This window comes from Nanorana parkeri, unplaced genomic scaffold (assembly GCF_000935625.1).
Source record: "Nanorana parkeri isolate BGI_ZX_2015 unplaced genomic scaffold, ASM93562v1 scaffold9, whole genome shotgun sequence".
Taxonomy (NCBI): Eukaryota; Metazoa; Chordata; class Amphibia; order Anura; family Dicroglossidae; genus Nanorana; species Nanorana parkeri.
Genome location: NW_017306277.1, coordinates 1,859,151 through 1,875,511, shown reverse-complemented (window position 1 = coordinate 1,875,511; position 16,361 = coordinate 1,859,151). Strand labels below are relative to the sequence as shown.

At 41.6% G+C, this 16,361-nt stretch overlaps 1 protein-coding gene across 1 annotated transcript in view; it reads left to right on the top strand.

Moving 5' to 3' along the window:
* The window catches only part of CADPS (calcium dependent secretion activator), a 372,013-nt gene that overhangs the window by 192,113 nt on the left and 163,539 nt on the right, over positions 1 to 16,361 (top strand). Inside the window, exon 9 of the mRNA XM_018554448.1 lies at positions 504 to 570. Within this exon, the coding sequence (XP_018409950.1) occupies positions 504 to 570 (67 nt within the window). The remainder of the gene's footprint in view (positions 1 to 503; positions 571 to 16,361) is intronic.

Genomic DNA, 16,361 nt, shown 5'->3' with positions numbered 1-16,361 from the left:
TATATATATATCCCTCTAGATTACATAGTGTCATCATGACTGGGCAGGAAGAAGCTTTCAGAGAATATGGTGACAGTGTTACTAGAGTGGGGAGCATGTAAATACTGCAATGTGTATAAGTGAATTGCATCCAGCAATTATGTTGTAACTGTAAATAAAGTTGTTTTGGCTTCCCAGTGTTACAATTTTATTTGTGCCATATACAATTCTCCTTTAAGTCTTTGAAGTGTTACTGGGGCTCAGACATAAATCCGCCTGCATAATGGCTCCTGAATCAGCAAGTATCTTTGCCAATTTGGTAAAGCCAATGCCGTAACTGCTACAGCTATGTATAAGTATTATTGTTTTTCATTTTACAAAAGATGAAAACAGCTAATTACTTTTTTTTCTGCCCCAATATGCTCTGTAAAGATTCTCTGTTGGCCTTATTACAGGTAATCATCAGACACCTTCCGGCAATTAATTTGCACTTGTTAATGTGTTATCTTTCAATTGTTCCCTAGGTATTTATGGGCAATTGGTAAAAACGTGTGGAAGAGATGGAAAAAACGCTTTTTTGTCTTGGTTCAGGTAACATATGCATTTTGAATATTTTAAAATACTGTTGCAGTTATTAAAATGCGTGTGCTGTTATAATGCATGATTGATATGTGTCACATAAATGTAAAAATCTATATTTTGTGTGTCAAGATGTCATTGCAACGCAATGTAAAAAGGAACAAAGCAAACCTACATATAATTTTAAAGGTTAAGTTCACCTTTCTGACCATGTTTCATGTTACACCCTTATTCAAGGTGTAACATAAAACATGGTCAGATCTCAACCCGCCATCCCAACCAAGGTACGGTCATGGACAGGAGGAAGAGTCTGCAGTACTCAGAGCATTTATTTATGAATATGTGTGTATTTATCTTTTTTTTTTTTTTTTTTTTTTAAAGGGGGAATTTTCCTTTAATGTTCCTTATAAATCACCTATATACCATTAAAGTGCTTGAGGACTGTTATCCTTCTATAGATACACTAATTCTGAACCAAAAAGATTTCAGTAGAATATTCGATAATGCCATCAGAGATTTGAAGAGCATCGATCGAAATTTCATTTGATTTTAAAAATTTTGGAATGAATGGAATTTCTCAAACGAATAAAACCACTTTCACTGTTAGAATTTCATTTTTTTTTAACAAAAAAAATTATATCCTTCTGATTTTTTTTTGTTGCCAATTTGACCCCATTAGAAAATTAAATGATCGTAACAAACTTCTACTGGCGTATGTCCATCTTTAGACGGGAGGCAATTATCCTACCAGGATGTTTTGAAAGTGCTTTATCAATAAGTGGATGCACTGCCCCTTTTTACTGCTATCCAGGGCAGAGATTTTTCCCTAGTTTATGTCCTGATGATAACAGTTTCGCCAGATAGGAAGTGAGAGAAAGTCTGCCTCAGGGATGCAGACAGAAATACAAACCTGACAGGCCTTCTCCTACTCTGCTAAAGAAAGGTGTCTTTATTTCTCTTTATTGCTGTCTGTGCTGCTGTCTATGAGAATTCCCCTCACTTCCTTTCTTTAAAAAGCTCAACAGGACAGGAAGTGAGAGGAAATCTCACTAATGGAATCTTGGATAGCAGTTGCCTCAGGCGTCATGTCATTGGGGGGCAACAGGGTGGTGGGGGGCGACCACAGTATCCCAGGTTTCTAAGAGCTCTTAGCAACCTGTGATGCTCGGTCTGGCGTCCCGACAAAGTCACTGACATCACCGGTTGCCAAGAGTTGAGTGGGGATGCTCTGGCTTGCATTTTTCCAAGCTCCTGGCAACCAGTGATGTGAGTGAGCTAGGCAGGATGCCAGGCAGATCCGCTGACAAGTGCGGTCAGGCATCCTCTGCTGCCCCCACAACCCCTCCCACCTCACCCCCCCCCCATGACAAGTGTTCCCTGTCAGCACCCCCCGGAACAACATGGCCTGAGGGACAGCCCTGGTTATAGCTCTTCACCAATTTATCCAAAAATAAAAAAAATTAAAAATAGAATTGGCTGAACACATACTGTTTAAAAAAATATGGGGCTGCCATTGGAGGCCTTCAGGAATCACTAGTTGCCTGGCTGCCATGCCAATCTGCCATGCTTTCCGAATCTCCCACCTAGAGCGAGAATATGGATAAGCTGTTCTGTCTTTTCCCTGGCTCCACTCAATGCATAGCGGTTCTGAGTCAGCGACCTGGAAAGCAGTAACGCTGTTAGATTAATATGACAGCCGGGGAACTGGCATTATGAGGAGCCAAACAGCAATGACTACCATGTTTCTCTTGGTGAAAATTTCCCTTTAAAATTTTAATAAGTCAGTATGTATTTAGATCCATTCAAAGTCCTGGCCTAGTCACAAGCTTGACCCACACAATGGCTGCCCGCACCGTATACGAAATGTAAACATTGGCTAGCCCCTCAGCAAGAGGGCAATGTAAATGCGTAAGTCTTTGGTCAGGGACATAGAATTGTAGGTCCAGAATATTTTTCTGTGCTATTGGCAGTTTGTATCCCCTGGTGGTTGGACAGAAATTACTGAAAAAAATAAAAAAAGAGCAGAATTAAGTGTTTTCAACCAGAATAAAGATGCCCGTCACCAAACAACTGTGCAGATGTAGATACATCAGATAAAGTAAAAATAACGCTTCTCTTTTTGTATCAGTGACCTCGCTAACATAAATCATTACATTTGCCAGCATTTATGACATATCGCTGTCATGAAGAGGCCTTGTTATGACAGGCAGGGCCTAGAGCCCACTGATGCTGATGCCTTCAGCTTCCTAGTGCCGAAAATATAACCGTTTGTTTTTTGTTTTTGCGCTGCTTTGGGTGTGGGGGTCACTTTGAGACACCTGAGTTCTATCAGTGACACTTGCCAGGGGGGGCTGTCTGTTGGGGTACAGAGTATCGATACAGCTGTAATACAATGGCCTATCTTAGAGGGGCCCTTATAGCGTTCTGCTTCTATCCACGCCGAGGTAACATGACCACCACCAAGCATTCAAATGCAAAAATGTGTTGAAAACGGAGATTTATTTGACGTTACAACTCTTAACAAGTGTTCTCTTAGATGTGACAGTACAGCATAATATCAGCCCAGAGACAAATGGCTTTATAGAAACATTCACTTGTGACAATTTGCATTCAAACTAACTCAGAGGCTGCAACTTACAAACTGAATGGTTCTAAATCCTTGCCCTGCCGTCCATCTTGTGCAGATAATTAAAAGAGAACTATGGGGTAAGTGTTTTTCCCCTTTGTTCTCTTAAGGGTCACGGGAGGACATATACTAGCGTCCACCCATGACCCAAAGCTCAATATATTGCGAACTACAGCTCACGGTGTTCTGAGACCGCCGCAGCCGGAACGGATCCCGACATTACTGTCGAGATCCACCGTGCTGCGTGAGTGACAGCAGGCTCTGCTTATCTAGAGGCAGAGCCAGCTGTGCCCGCCCCCTCCCCCGTCCGTTCCTCCAGTCAGCACTGGAGGATCGGAGCGGGGAGGGGAGGAATCCCTGCAGGGAGTGGTGACTGACTGTCCGTTCCTCCAGTCAGCACTGGAGGATCGGAACGGGGAGGGGGGGAATCCCTGCGGGGAGTGGTGACTGGCAGTCACCGCTCTCTGCAGGGAGATGATCGAGAAGTGAGCGAGCACTGGTATGTGTTCGCTGACTTCCCGATCTATTGAGCCGACATGTGACAGTTTCATTGTCACACATCGGCTCCAACTAGGAGGATGAGTGATTTTCACTCACCTCATTGTTCTCCTTTAAGGCCTCATTCATATTTGCCGTGCATGCTTGCGGTGCCATTTTTGGTATTGACACCCTAAACACGGCAAGCAAGATGTACATTTTGATGCACACAAAAACCCATGAAATGCACACGGCTCAAACAGCTGTATCAGCATCTTTAGGGCACTTAGGGCAGCCAATTGAAATGGATGGGTTACCCTGTGCGGATGCATAAAAACATGGCAAATGCACTCAAGTAGAAGGTTTAAAGATGGAAAAGTCTTAATTTTCTGAGTGGCCTTAAAATCAAGGGGTCTATTTACAAACAATTTGGAGGGCCATTTGCCCTGTGAATATCTGTGAACATTCATTCTGTGCAGATATATGCCAAAGCAAACATACTTTACTTGGTTCTTTACAAGGTAATGCATATTCAAATGTTTTTGTTCGTGTTATATTGCATTATGGCCACTAGATGGAGCTAAAGCAGCATTGAAAATAAGTATTTATTTATGCTAGTAACAGTGAAAGTTTTAATTATGGATAGCAGTAATAAAAATGATCTTTAGTAGCGTGGCCTATTTTTTTTTTTGGAATGGGCAATTTACAGTACAGGGTTCTTTTAAACCTGTGCCCCTCTCTTAAGCCTCACCTCATCCAATCACAGAAGACCTTGAAAAGAATGCAATACTTTTTTATGAATGGTAGCATGCAATCTGCTATGAGAACTGTACTAGAGCCATAACTGTAATTTTTTTGTACCGGACGTTTGCGGCTTTCAGTGGTTTACGGCTTTCATGACCGTAAGAGTAGCAGCCCGATCCAAGACAATAATCAGAGGTATTTTTTACAAGGCAACTGACAAAATATCGATTTTTCCAGGAGTTCAGCTTTCATAAATGCATATCAGTAATGTGATATCAGCGTGCAGAATGAACTTGAGTGTACACACATCCCATTCCACATTCCCATGAATTGCACTTGTCTTGTAGTACATCTTTTGTCCAGCAGATGACAGCAGCAACACACTGATTTTGAAGTTGTTCCTTCAAAGCAGAATCTGATCAGTCTCATCTTTTAGGAATCCAAATGTATATATGTAACACATTGGAAACCTTTTTCCATAATCCTGTGCTTGTCCTGAGTAACACCTATCTACTAAAGTAATTGTCCTTCATAATAGGCATTCTGCACGGTAAATTTAAAAAATACAGGAGCCACAAACTATTTAAAATGTGCATTTTAGGAACTCTGTTGCCAGAAAAATAAAATTTAAAGTAAAGTAAAAGGTAATGTTTACATATTTGCTCTATAGTGTCTTTGCATAGTGTCATCATGATCTGCATACATTAGTAACCCTGCTCACATGGGCTGCATGATTGAGGTAATTGTTAAAATAAGACTATGGAGCTTAGACTGTATCCTAAACTATCATACACATTTGTAACTTCAAATTTTGTAAGTATGCAGAAAAACTATTTTTAAACCATCCTATTAATCTGCTGCCTGCAAAAATAAAGGACCATATACATTTTACTGCAGTGGATACAGCCACACTTTGGCCCCACATATATTTCAAAGTAAGTTGGCTGAGTACACATTCATCTGTTGTAGAGCATGTGAGACCTTATCCATCCCAGCCATTGTCCCATAGACACAGAGATTACAAGTGTACCATAGTTTCAAGGATATGACAGATTTGGGTGGAGCTTCTGCAAAATTGTGACTAGGCTTTATCAAATTTGCCAGCTTCTTAGATGTGAAATCTCTCAAGAGTGATGCTTAGGGGGTCATGTTATTGGTTCCAGAAGGAAGCAACCGTAAATTATGTCTCTTTTTTTGGAAAGCCTCCTTGGAGAAGGGACATTGACTGTGAACTGGTGAAGAAAATTCTTCACCAGAAGTCAGCAGAAGGGAAGATCCCTCATTGCTTTGGCTGTAATGGGATTACAGTAGAAAATAGAATGACAAAGGAGACAGAATTTGAAAAAATGGCAGATACTCCAAGAAAAGTTCTGAGCTGAATCATGTTCTGGGGGACAGAAGATTCTGAGACATAACTGTTGGACATGTATGTGAATTGTGCTGGAGGCCAAAGAATGACACCAGGATGTTGAGGTGCCTTTGTATCGGCAGAGTCGAGTGTAAAAGGTGGAGGTTTTTTGTTGGCAGCTTATGGTTGTCTTTAAACAAAATATACTGACCAGCCCCTTCTAACACAACCAAAAGTGAGGGTAGCAAGAGGTACTGTTGCTGATGCTGGCACTTGGGGCATTTGGTCCACAAGAAATCTAGCACCTGCCATGTAGTGAATGGAATAGCACAGATAAAACCCCCATATGTAAAACTCAAACAGCAGTAAATATACCTATACATCTCCAAAGTATCAGTGAGTGTGATAGAAGACAGGGTCTCAGCAGTCATGGCTGGAACCTGGGCCTGGTTATTTCCTACATCACGGTAGCCACTATACTGCTCTGCTGTTAACTTATACAAGGACTAAGTGCACTGATCGGAAAGCTGGTCTGAAAACATTCTACTTGTAAGAACTGTAAAAGAACTGTAAAATGAAGCTGCTGATGGACAGAACAGTGCAAAATGGGGCTTCCATGCACATCCTTATCCCAATGTTTTGTCACATGACCATGCATCGGGGATGCATGTAAAAGGGTCACTGTTGTTGTAACGTCCCTGTACAGCTCAGTGTCATTATGATCTACCTTATTGTGAGTTCACAGTGGGATATTAGTATTGGGTGGGGGTCAGTAATGGGAGTAATGGAAAAAAGGGGGGGAACAGTAATGGTGTACCCAGCAAGAGTTGAAGATGCAGTAAAGGGGTGCCCAGCAAGAAGAAGCACACAGTAAATTGGGCTCAGTAAAAGGTCCAGAATACAGAAAGAGAGGTCCCTATACTGAAAGTATGCTGTCTGCTAAAGTTCAAAATGCTATACAATTGTTAAACATTTAACGTTTAAAGATTAACTTATCATATAACTTTAAAGAGCAATAATCCTCAAAATAAGTTTTCAGCTTTAGCAATAGAGAGATTGTAGAATATTTGGTTTCATTGGTGCAAAAGGGAATAAGGAGACCAAAGTGAAGAGACCTGGAGGGATTCCTCTGCAAGCAATCTCATATGCTTCTAAGAGCTGGCAGCTTCCACAAAGACATCACAATACTGAACTAGATGAGTCCTCAAAGACGATGCTTCGCTGCCAGTCTGAGCACAAACCAATCTCGCACATACCTGCTTTTCAGCAGAAAAGGCACAAAGTAGATGCAACACACACCCTCCCTCGGCAGACGAGTGGAACATCATCATCAGAAAGTGACAAGTGTTACCGGCTCTGTTGACATATCTCCTGACAACAGTTCATCACCCTGAGCCCACACGTGTGAAGGTGCAACATCAAAAGAGGAAAACAAAAGACTGAAATATAAAGAAGTATTATTACAAGGACTGGGCAAGAGCCCTGAAAAATAACCAGCACTGTTTTAGAATCACCAAGAACCATTTGACAGGCTGTACCAAGTCTGAGGAGACCTTGACAAAGAGAGAAGAGAGTAGAGAACTACAAATTCAAAAAAAAAAATTTGGAATTGATATAATGGGAGACAGGCAGCAGCATGTATGTATTTGTTCTTTGTGTTGCTGTTTCACTTGCATGTTGCAAGTAGCATATGTTCCTTTGTTTGTGTCAATTTGGTCTCTGTGCGGCATACCATTGAGATGGACAGACAGAGGGTGCTCTAGTGATATGATTGGCAGTAGACATGGCATACCATACTTCTCTCTTTTGGTGCTGCTTTGAGACACTGAGCATGATTGGCAGTTATATTTATTATAGAACAATTCCAGCAGCTGTCAGGACGTATATACACCACTTAAAGTATATTTAAACCCAAGAACAAAAACCTTATATATTGCAGCTCACAAGTCTTAAGACATGGTGGCCAGATCCATTCTCCTTTTTCAGTATGTGATCCCTATTTGTACATTGTGATCCTCCCATAACACAGTTCCTGTGCTAGGGTAATAGCACCACTTACTCACTGTACTGTATCTATAGAAGAAATGCCCTGGGGGGTGGGGGTGGTTCTGTAGTCCACAGATATTGCTGGGAACAATGCTAACTGAGCAATCAGGGGATGCAGAGTGTACTGGAAGTTATCAACTCACTGGAGTTCTGGCAGGATCAATGTTTTTTTTTTCCACTTCTCGAACAGATATAACAAAAGCCTATTAATGATATATTTCACAGACCAAAGGGAAGCAATAAAAGACATTTATTGTAAGGGTTTACATACACTTTAAAGGCCCGTCACACCATCAAAAGTGCGCTCCAGTGCGTTCGACCTCTGGAACGCACTGGAGCACAACCCGGCCGGCTCACTTTGTTTGGTAGTTGTAGGGGTGGTGGCGGTGCATTGAACTCAATGGCACTGCAGCCACGCCCCCCGCCCACGGTGCGATCGCCAGCACCCGAATGCGCGGCACATTAGTGCCTGTTTTTCGGTCCAGTGCGATCTACAAAAAATGCTGCAAGCACTATTTTTGCACAAAGTTAGCCGGCCAGGTTGCGTTCCAGTGCGTTCCAGAGGCCAAACGCACTAGAACGCACTCTTGATGGTGTGACTGGGATCTGACTCAACCCTCCCCAGGAGCATGTTGTCTCCTTTTCTGACTCCTATGCTGCTCTGTTCAGCCCCAGAGAGAGAAATGGCATTTCAGGGTATGGGTGAGCATATGACATTCCTCCTCTCCTATGTGACATGAGGCATCTTGCTCTGTCACATGGGAGAATGGCAATGAATTACATGCTCATCCATACCCAGATGTGCTGGGGAATTAAGCTTACACAGGGTTTTCTTATCACAGTTATGGCCATTGGACAGACCAGAAAAAGGTGAGAATATTCTGCTGAAGAGGGAGATAATTAAATGACCCTTTTACTTTTCCATGCACTGGCATGCTCTCTATGCTTTGGCTTCAATGTAAGCTATGCTGAAAGAAGCTAGTTGTGTACAGAATTCAGTGAATGATCGGACAAATGACTTCTCCCTTATCAGACTGTACCAGGTTTCAGTCAGACAAAGTGAGCTGCAAAACAATCTGTTGTGCCTTCTCTTTAGATAACTCATAGTGCTCCAGAAATCCGTTGTCATGTATTGAAGCTCAACTCCAGCCCACAGTTCTTTGTTTTGTAATGTTGTCTGTGCCACTAACAGGGAAGTTTCCCTATCAGAGGAAGTGAGGCAAAATCTCTTCAATGGGGGTAGAAGAAATAAAATGGGGTAGATAGAAATAAAACCCAACAGAAATTGTAACTCTTCCAAAAGATATCCAAAGCAAAAATAAATGGCTGGAGTTAAACTAAAATTATCAATATTTCTAAATCTGCTGCTTTCCATAAAATAATACCTGGTGATCTTACCACGAAGGTCCATGCTCAGGAGCTTCCTGTTATAGGGTGACAAAGCTGTGTCCCTGTCTCTCCATTGTCACCCTGTCACACAGGCTTCCAATGGAGGCAAGGGGCTGTTTCAACAACGTTTACACAGGCATGGTCTACTGTCACCATAAGTACCCTTTCATGCTTCAAAAACACATGCATTTTACCGCATAAGGATGAGAGTAGAAATCCCATTATTTCCCACGTGGCTGGTTCACATCTATTCAATGCAGTTTAGTTTGAAATAGGAAGGTAAACTATATGGGTTGTACACTCATACGCATGTGCATTATCACACATGCACACAGAACAGTGTGAATTGATTGAGCCTAAGGAAACCCTCCCTAAGAAAATCCATGTAGCCATCATTGGAAGGCATATATACCTGGAAGTGGTTGCAAGAGATTTAAGGAGATCACGAGCACTGTGGTATAACAAAGGATAAGAAAAAAAGAAAAAAAAATGTGTTTTATTAGAACTGCAATAGTTTAGCTTTGCTTTAGCAAATATCATTCAGTTAGGGTTTATGTCTATTTAAAACAAAAATATGTAAAAGATTAAAAATGATATTGCCCCAAAACCATTAGATACTGACCCGTTAAGTCGTTCAGTATAGTACTAAAAAACCAAGTACATTTCCAGAGGGATTACCCTAACCTAACGTAGTACTAAAGTCTCATCATTTTTAGTCAGAACACATTCCTATAGATTATTGTAGCTCAGGGCAATAAACTATTCCTTCCCAAAAAGTGTGGAAAGGCTCTCATTAGTATCTGTGTACAGCCGCATCCTCAGTCTAACTCTTTGCTGCTTACATATATTTCCGGTCAGAGAGTGTGTATGTAATTAAAAGGAATGACAAAGACATGAGAAGGCTGTCTTCACACTGACACACAATATAAATAAAGATTGTTAATTACAAAAAAAACAAAAAACTTTTTGTTGAAGTGACAGCACAGCCTCGGTGTCGCTGTCAAACATTTTTTTAGTAGGAGGAGCTGAAGGGGGTGTCCTTATCTCAGGCTGCCTCTGCTGGTTGGCAAAGGCAGTGTCATCACGTCAGCATGTAGTCCTATTCACAGAAGCATGCATCATAGGGTGGCTCCATAGGTCCCTGCAAGGGAAAGGAACCCGTAAATCTGGAAAGAGTGGCCTTCAACCAGGGGACCTGATAGGAATTTAGGAAAGGCAAGGTTTATAACAGGAAGAAGAGAAATGCTGAGTAATTGTTTAGATCAGCAGCTGCAATTGCTAGAAAATTTGAAGCTTAAAGGTTTAAAAGTGTTCTAAATGTGTTCTAAAGTCACAGTGCGTACTATCCTGTTATAACATTGGCATTGTAATAGGAATACATACTAGGGTTGTTTTTGATGGTGCAATCAAAGCTTATTTGAAAAAATCCCTTTTATGTAGTGAGTGCTGCCTTCCGTCTGCCCATCACTTTCAACAACTTCCTGGATTCCCAGTGTGCTTTGGGTCTCTTTCCCTGCTGCTTGATGTGATGCAATCTACATATCCCATCATGCATTGCATCCAGCAAGCAATGATAATGTTACATTGTTCAGATGTTGAGTGATAGTTCAGACAGCAGGCTTAGTTATAGTGGTGACTCAAGGAAGTGCATATTCACTGGGCTGTGTGAAATTGTGTCATGCTATACATCCTATGGACATCTTCAATAAGTAAGTTTACAAACCTCTAGATTTATATGGATATTAGGAGTGGGATAGAACTTATGGACATTCAATATATTAATACATATTTCTTTCTTAGTTTTTGACCATAGATAGCCCTTAAAGGGTTATTAAACTCTCAGCAGTTTTTGCATATGTCTACTGCTAGCAAGCAGTAGACATATGCAAATGCATAAAAAACTTTTCAAAAGAGTTTAAACTTACCTGTGTCTCCGCTGCGCTCCCATCCGAGGATCTGAAGATTCTCAGGCGCATGCGCAGTTCAGATCTTCGGCCGGGAGATGAGGAGAGACACAAGGTAAGTAAATGCAGCAGCGTGCACCCGCACAAATCTGTGGGACAGGGGAGGCATCATTTAAAGCAGTGGTTCTCAACCTGTGTAACCTTAGGACCCACATTTGTCCTTGGTCATTAAGTCGTGACCCAATTTGCACTGGAATGGAACACATGACAGTGTGGGCTGCTCTGCTGTGATGAAGCTCCTGCCATATGCGCATTGCTTGTACAGCTCCCATACGCGCCTGTAGAGGTGGCGGGAGCCAGAATGCGATGTTACTCCGGTCCAGGTACCTCTATAGGACAAGCGAGGGAGCTATAAGCAATGCATGTATGGATGGAGCTCCCTCGCTGCCATACCCCCAGCCCGCCCCACCCCAAGCTGACACTCAGAGCAGCATATTGTGAATGGCTGCGCTAGGGGGAGATACTGTTGGGGGAAGCTGAGGAGCCTCTCGCCTAGAAAAGTGGAAGGCATGCGGCGACCCACTGAACACGGGGTCACGACACACCAGTTGAGAACCAAGGATTTAAGGTAAGTCCTTACACTAGCATTGGGGGGGGGAATTGTATTCCTCGTTGTCACTTTAATTTCACTATAAGAACAGCTAGCAATTGTTGGAGCTATGTGGTGCATGTCATTCAGATCACTCCTCTGCTCTCTGATCTGTAGCTGGCTCTAAAAACACTAGGGGGAGCATTCCACCAGCACAACAAAGCCCTTCCTACCTATAGTAAGTCCTTTCCACATAATGTTTAAATTACAGCCTTCATTAATTACCAGACACTGGTGTTGCACTGTCCATTATGTCTCAAACAATATCTTTCATTCCTCCTGAGATATTAAATTTGCATTTAATTTCTGAAAGAAAAAAAAATAAGACACATCAGCCTAAGTATTTTCCGCAAATATACAAATAGGAAAGTTTCTTCCAGAGGTCAAAAAAATGTCCAAACCAATAAGGCCCAGTGCGGATCGTGGGATGTGACACAACCTTAACAAAGTCATTTGAAATCATTTGACAGTAAATTTCCCAGTAAGTTCCTAGCCTGCAGCCTGGAGAATCCTTTGCTTTCTAACGATCTCCTTCCAGATTTTAAAATGCTAAATTCAAGCTGGGGTCTTTGATGCGGCCTGCCGCCTCCCTGCGGGCCATTCCTGAGCCTGACGCAGCCGCCCCGGAGCCGACAGGGCAGCCGTCATCTCCCTGACATGCAATGAAACGTGTCAGGCCAATGGCAGCACACAGGAGTGAAAGCTGCCATTTACAGCACCCGTGACAACAGCGACGGAGATCAGCCCGATGTGCCGTGATATGACTGGTACCTACTAGTTAAACTGGCATTGCTTGTGACAGGGTGTCATTCTTGTGCTTGTCTCCTATGAATGATGAGCATTCTTGTCTGTACGTGGCGAAAAAAACCCAGATATTGATGTTTAGAAAATAGCTGCTGCCTTGTCCCACATTTAGCAGAATGACACTTATTTCATTAAAGCACTGCATATCATAAACAGTTGCCTTAAAAAAGAAATTACTGTTTTCACCTTTTTTTTCATGTTTTGTTGCATGTGAGTGCTGCTGATTTCTTGCAGGCACTTTCAATCTACATGCATTCCATGCTGAATGGCATTTCTCCTTATGGTGACAACAGTGGGCAATGCCTGAATAATGAGTGTTAAAAGGACCACTTGTAGTTTCCATTGAAAGCCTAGGTGACGGGGTGACAACGCACACTTGGCAGATAGTATGTTGTCACCTTATAGCAGGAAGTGCCTGAATAACGTCCTTCCACAAGGCATTATTTTAATGAAAGCTGCAGATTTCAAAATATTGAAAAGTTAATTTTGATCTCATATTAACACGGCAAAGCAGAACTCCGAGAAAAAATGTTTTTAACTCCTGCGGTGGGGCTGCCCACTGCCATGCAAGAGTTAAATGCTAGTTTTGGTCTTGGGAGGAAAATAACAAACATATACTCACCTGAATCTCGAAGCCAGACGGCTGTGACAGCGCTACCTCCAGCCTCTCTCTTCCTCTGCTGCAGCAATGGTATGTGCCTCTGCGTCCTCACGTCCTATACACAGTGTACAGAACGTGATGACTCAGGACCTTAGACTTTTGCAGTGGAAGGGGGAGCAAGGCTCCAGGGGCTGGTCTAAGAGTAAGCTGGCTCAGTGGATCGGGTGAGTATAATTTTTTTTATTTTTGAACCTAGACAAAAACGAGTGTTTAAAGTATTATTAAGCTGTCAAACTTTTTTTCAATAATGAATCTAGATCAAACAAATATACATTACCCAGCAAAGCATTGCCTTACATTTTTGCCCAAACACTTAACAATCATCATGTTTCTGAAAAGTTGCGTTCCGCTCTCTCAGCTCAGCTTCCCCAAACTTCCTGTCCAGTACAAGATGACAAAGGACAGAGCAGACATCAGCAACTGTTTATCTACTAGCTTGGTGAAGGTGCCGTGGGAAGGGAAGTACCTTGATTTGCTGTGTCTGTGTGTGTTTGTGGAGACAAACACAGCGTACTAGCACACACAAGGGTGACTGCATACCACTCTGCTTGAGAATGGAGTCACTCTACAACAGGAAATCAGGACCAGTGCTCACGGGACCAGCTGCTTCTGCAGGAAACTAAAACTTTTAAACATCATTGAGCAGCATCCATTGTAAGTGATTTCATCAGCATTTGGAATAGCTTAAATTCCCTTTTTTATTTTTTATTACAGGTATTTATATAGCGCCGACAATTTACGCAGCACTTTACATAGTTGCACATTCACATCAGTCCCTACCCTCAAGGAGCTTACAATCTAAGGTCCCTTTCTCACATGCATACAAAGAGGGCAAACTTAGAGAGGAGCCAATTAACCTACCAGCATGTTTTTGGAGTGTGGGAGGAAACTGGAGTACCCGGAGGAAACCCACACAAGTACAGGGAGAACATGCAAACTCCTTGCAGATAGTGACCTGGCCAGGATTCAAACCAGGGAGCCTCAGTGCTGCAAGGCAGAAGCGCTAACCACTACACGACTGTGCTGCCCTTTAATATTTCATTTTCAGGGGCTGTGTCGAAGTGGAGACTAATGGGCCTGCTACTGCTTTTAAAGAGAACCTGTTCTGTGATCAAAGTAACAATATTGTCAAATTGCAAATATCAGTATGTTGGTTATTTCTAAACTATTTTTGTAGGTATGGGGAGCCACTGGATTCCAGATACACTCTCTACACAGGGGTTTTGACATATAATTTAGCTTTGGAAGTGTTCAGGAAAAAGTCAAGCTATCCAGGCCAACAAAAATCCAACTGATGATTAACAAAATATACTTGCTGGGAGACCATTGTTAATGTAAGCACCTTTGATCACTTGACAAGTTCACTTTGAAGTGTACTATACCCTCCAAGTTCTCTTGTGCCTAAATAACAGAGTTTGCCAAAATAAATAGTGTTTGTACAGTGTTGGGTGTGTTCATATTTGCTGTCCTCAAGTAGGATTGGGCTTGCTGAAAATAGGCATGATTTTATAAACATACATTTTTGTATGGGTCTGGGTGGGGTTTTGACACCCCTGGGGTGGGTCAGGCAAATGTCCGAGCTTTGAATTTCAAACTGACAGAAGTCAGTAAAGAAGAACAGTGAGAGCATCACGGTAGTGAGATTACCAAATCTCACTAAAAAAACACGTGAGCCTAGTAATCAGAGCCTGCAGTACCTTAGATGATCTCATACTGCGGAAATGTAGCTATAATGCTGCAGAACAGGAGAGCCTAGGCACAGGAAGTACGCTTATATTTTGAAGGACACATTCTAGATAAAGGGTACATTGTTTAGGGTACTGCTAAGGTAAAAAATACTTTTAAAATAACAAATATTCACTTTTTGGGTTCAGGTCCACTTTATAGAAAATAAGTTCATGAGCTTCTATCGCTGACCACTTTCCCAGAATGCAGTATTGCCTTCTCTTTGTGTCTGTTGTGGCTTTCAATTCTGGCACCAGGCAAAATCATAATCAAGTCAAAACCCCTTTTCTGCATCCTTTTTTTAATCAATAATTTAGAAAAGCTATACATTCAGGGAATCCACCCTTGTATTCCTTTCATGACATGCTGTATCTACTTTGAAGTACGTTAGATTCATTGATTATGTCAAAGTGCTACAGTTTAGATCTATACGCTTGATTTTCTGTGGAACTTTTTTTTACATTTAGAAATGCAAGCCACCTAAGTGTTAATATAAATCAGTGATACTTTACTTTCTAAACCATGTGTTACTTTGCATGTATGAATAAAAATATGTTTTTATGAAATGGAAGATACTCTGATTTGTATTAACACATAACTAACTTGCATCTGTTAGGGTGAGAGAGCATGCACTCTAAAAGAAGCCTGTATGCGACCAAAATGAAAAATATAGCAGTTTTATTTATACTTGGAAAGCAGCACCTGTTTTTTGCATGGTAAAATAGCACAGTATTTTTCATCACTTCACTTGATTTCATACTGGCATGAAGGAAACAAAATTGTCTTGGTGGGGTTCCAAGACACCGATAGTAAAAAGTTGACTTTGAAAGTTTGCTATGACAGATCTTTGTTTGCTGATGGAACAGAATTTGGAACCTTCAACTTTTTGAAATAAGTGTCTTTCAAGAAGAATATCACGACTGTGAAAAGCCATAGCATCTAGTTGGAGAAACCCCAGTTTTTTTGCTGTCTGTTTCACAGTGTGGATATTTCCTTTCACTTCCTGTCGCAGAGGCTAAATAGGAAGAGGAGGTCTCTACAAAAGAAGGGAAATTCCTTTTTGACAGTTTCCTCCCGAACAAGTGTCCCCAGTGAAAGATTTCCTCTGACCTCTTGTTCAAGTGACAACTATAACATTTTGGATTTACCAAAATTTTCTGTCTCTGTGACAATGGTCAGCAGGATGAACAGAGAGGATGAATCTAAATGACAAATAGCACCTTGCGCCATACCCTATGTAGCTGCAAGCACTATAAGAAGTGTTACCCTCTAAATGTATCAAATTATAATAATGAATGCGCTGCGCTTCAACTAGAGCAATAAATAAATACACAAATCTCTATAATAAATATGTGCTCAACAATACATGCAATCAAAGTGTTCACAATTGCTCTTCTTGTAAATATCAATCCTAAATAATATCCCTCTGG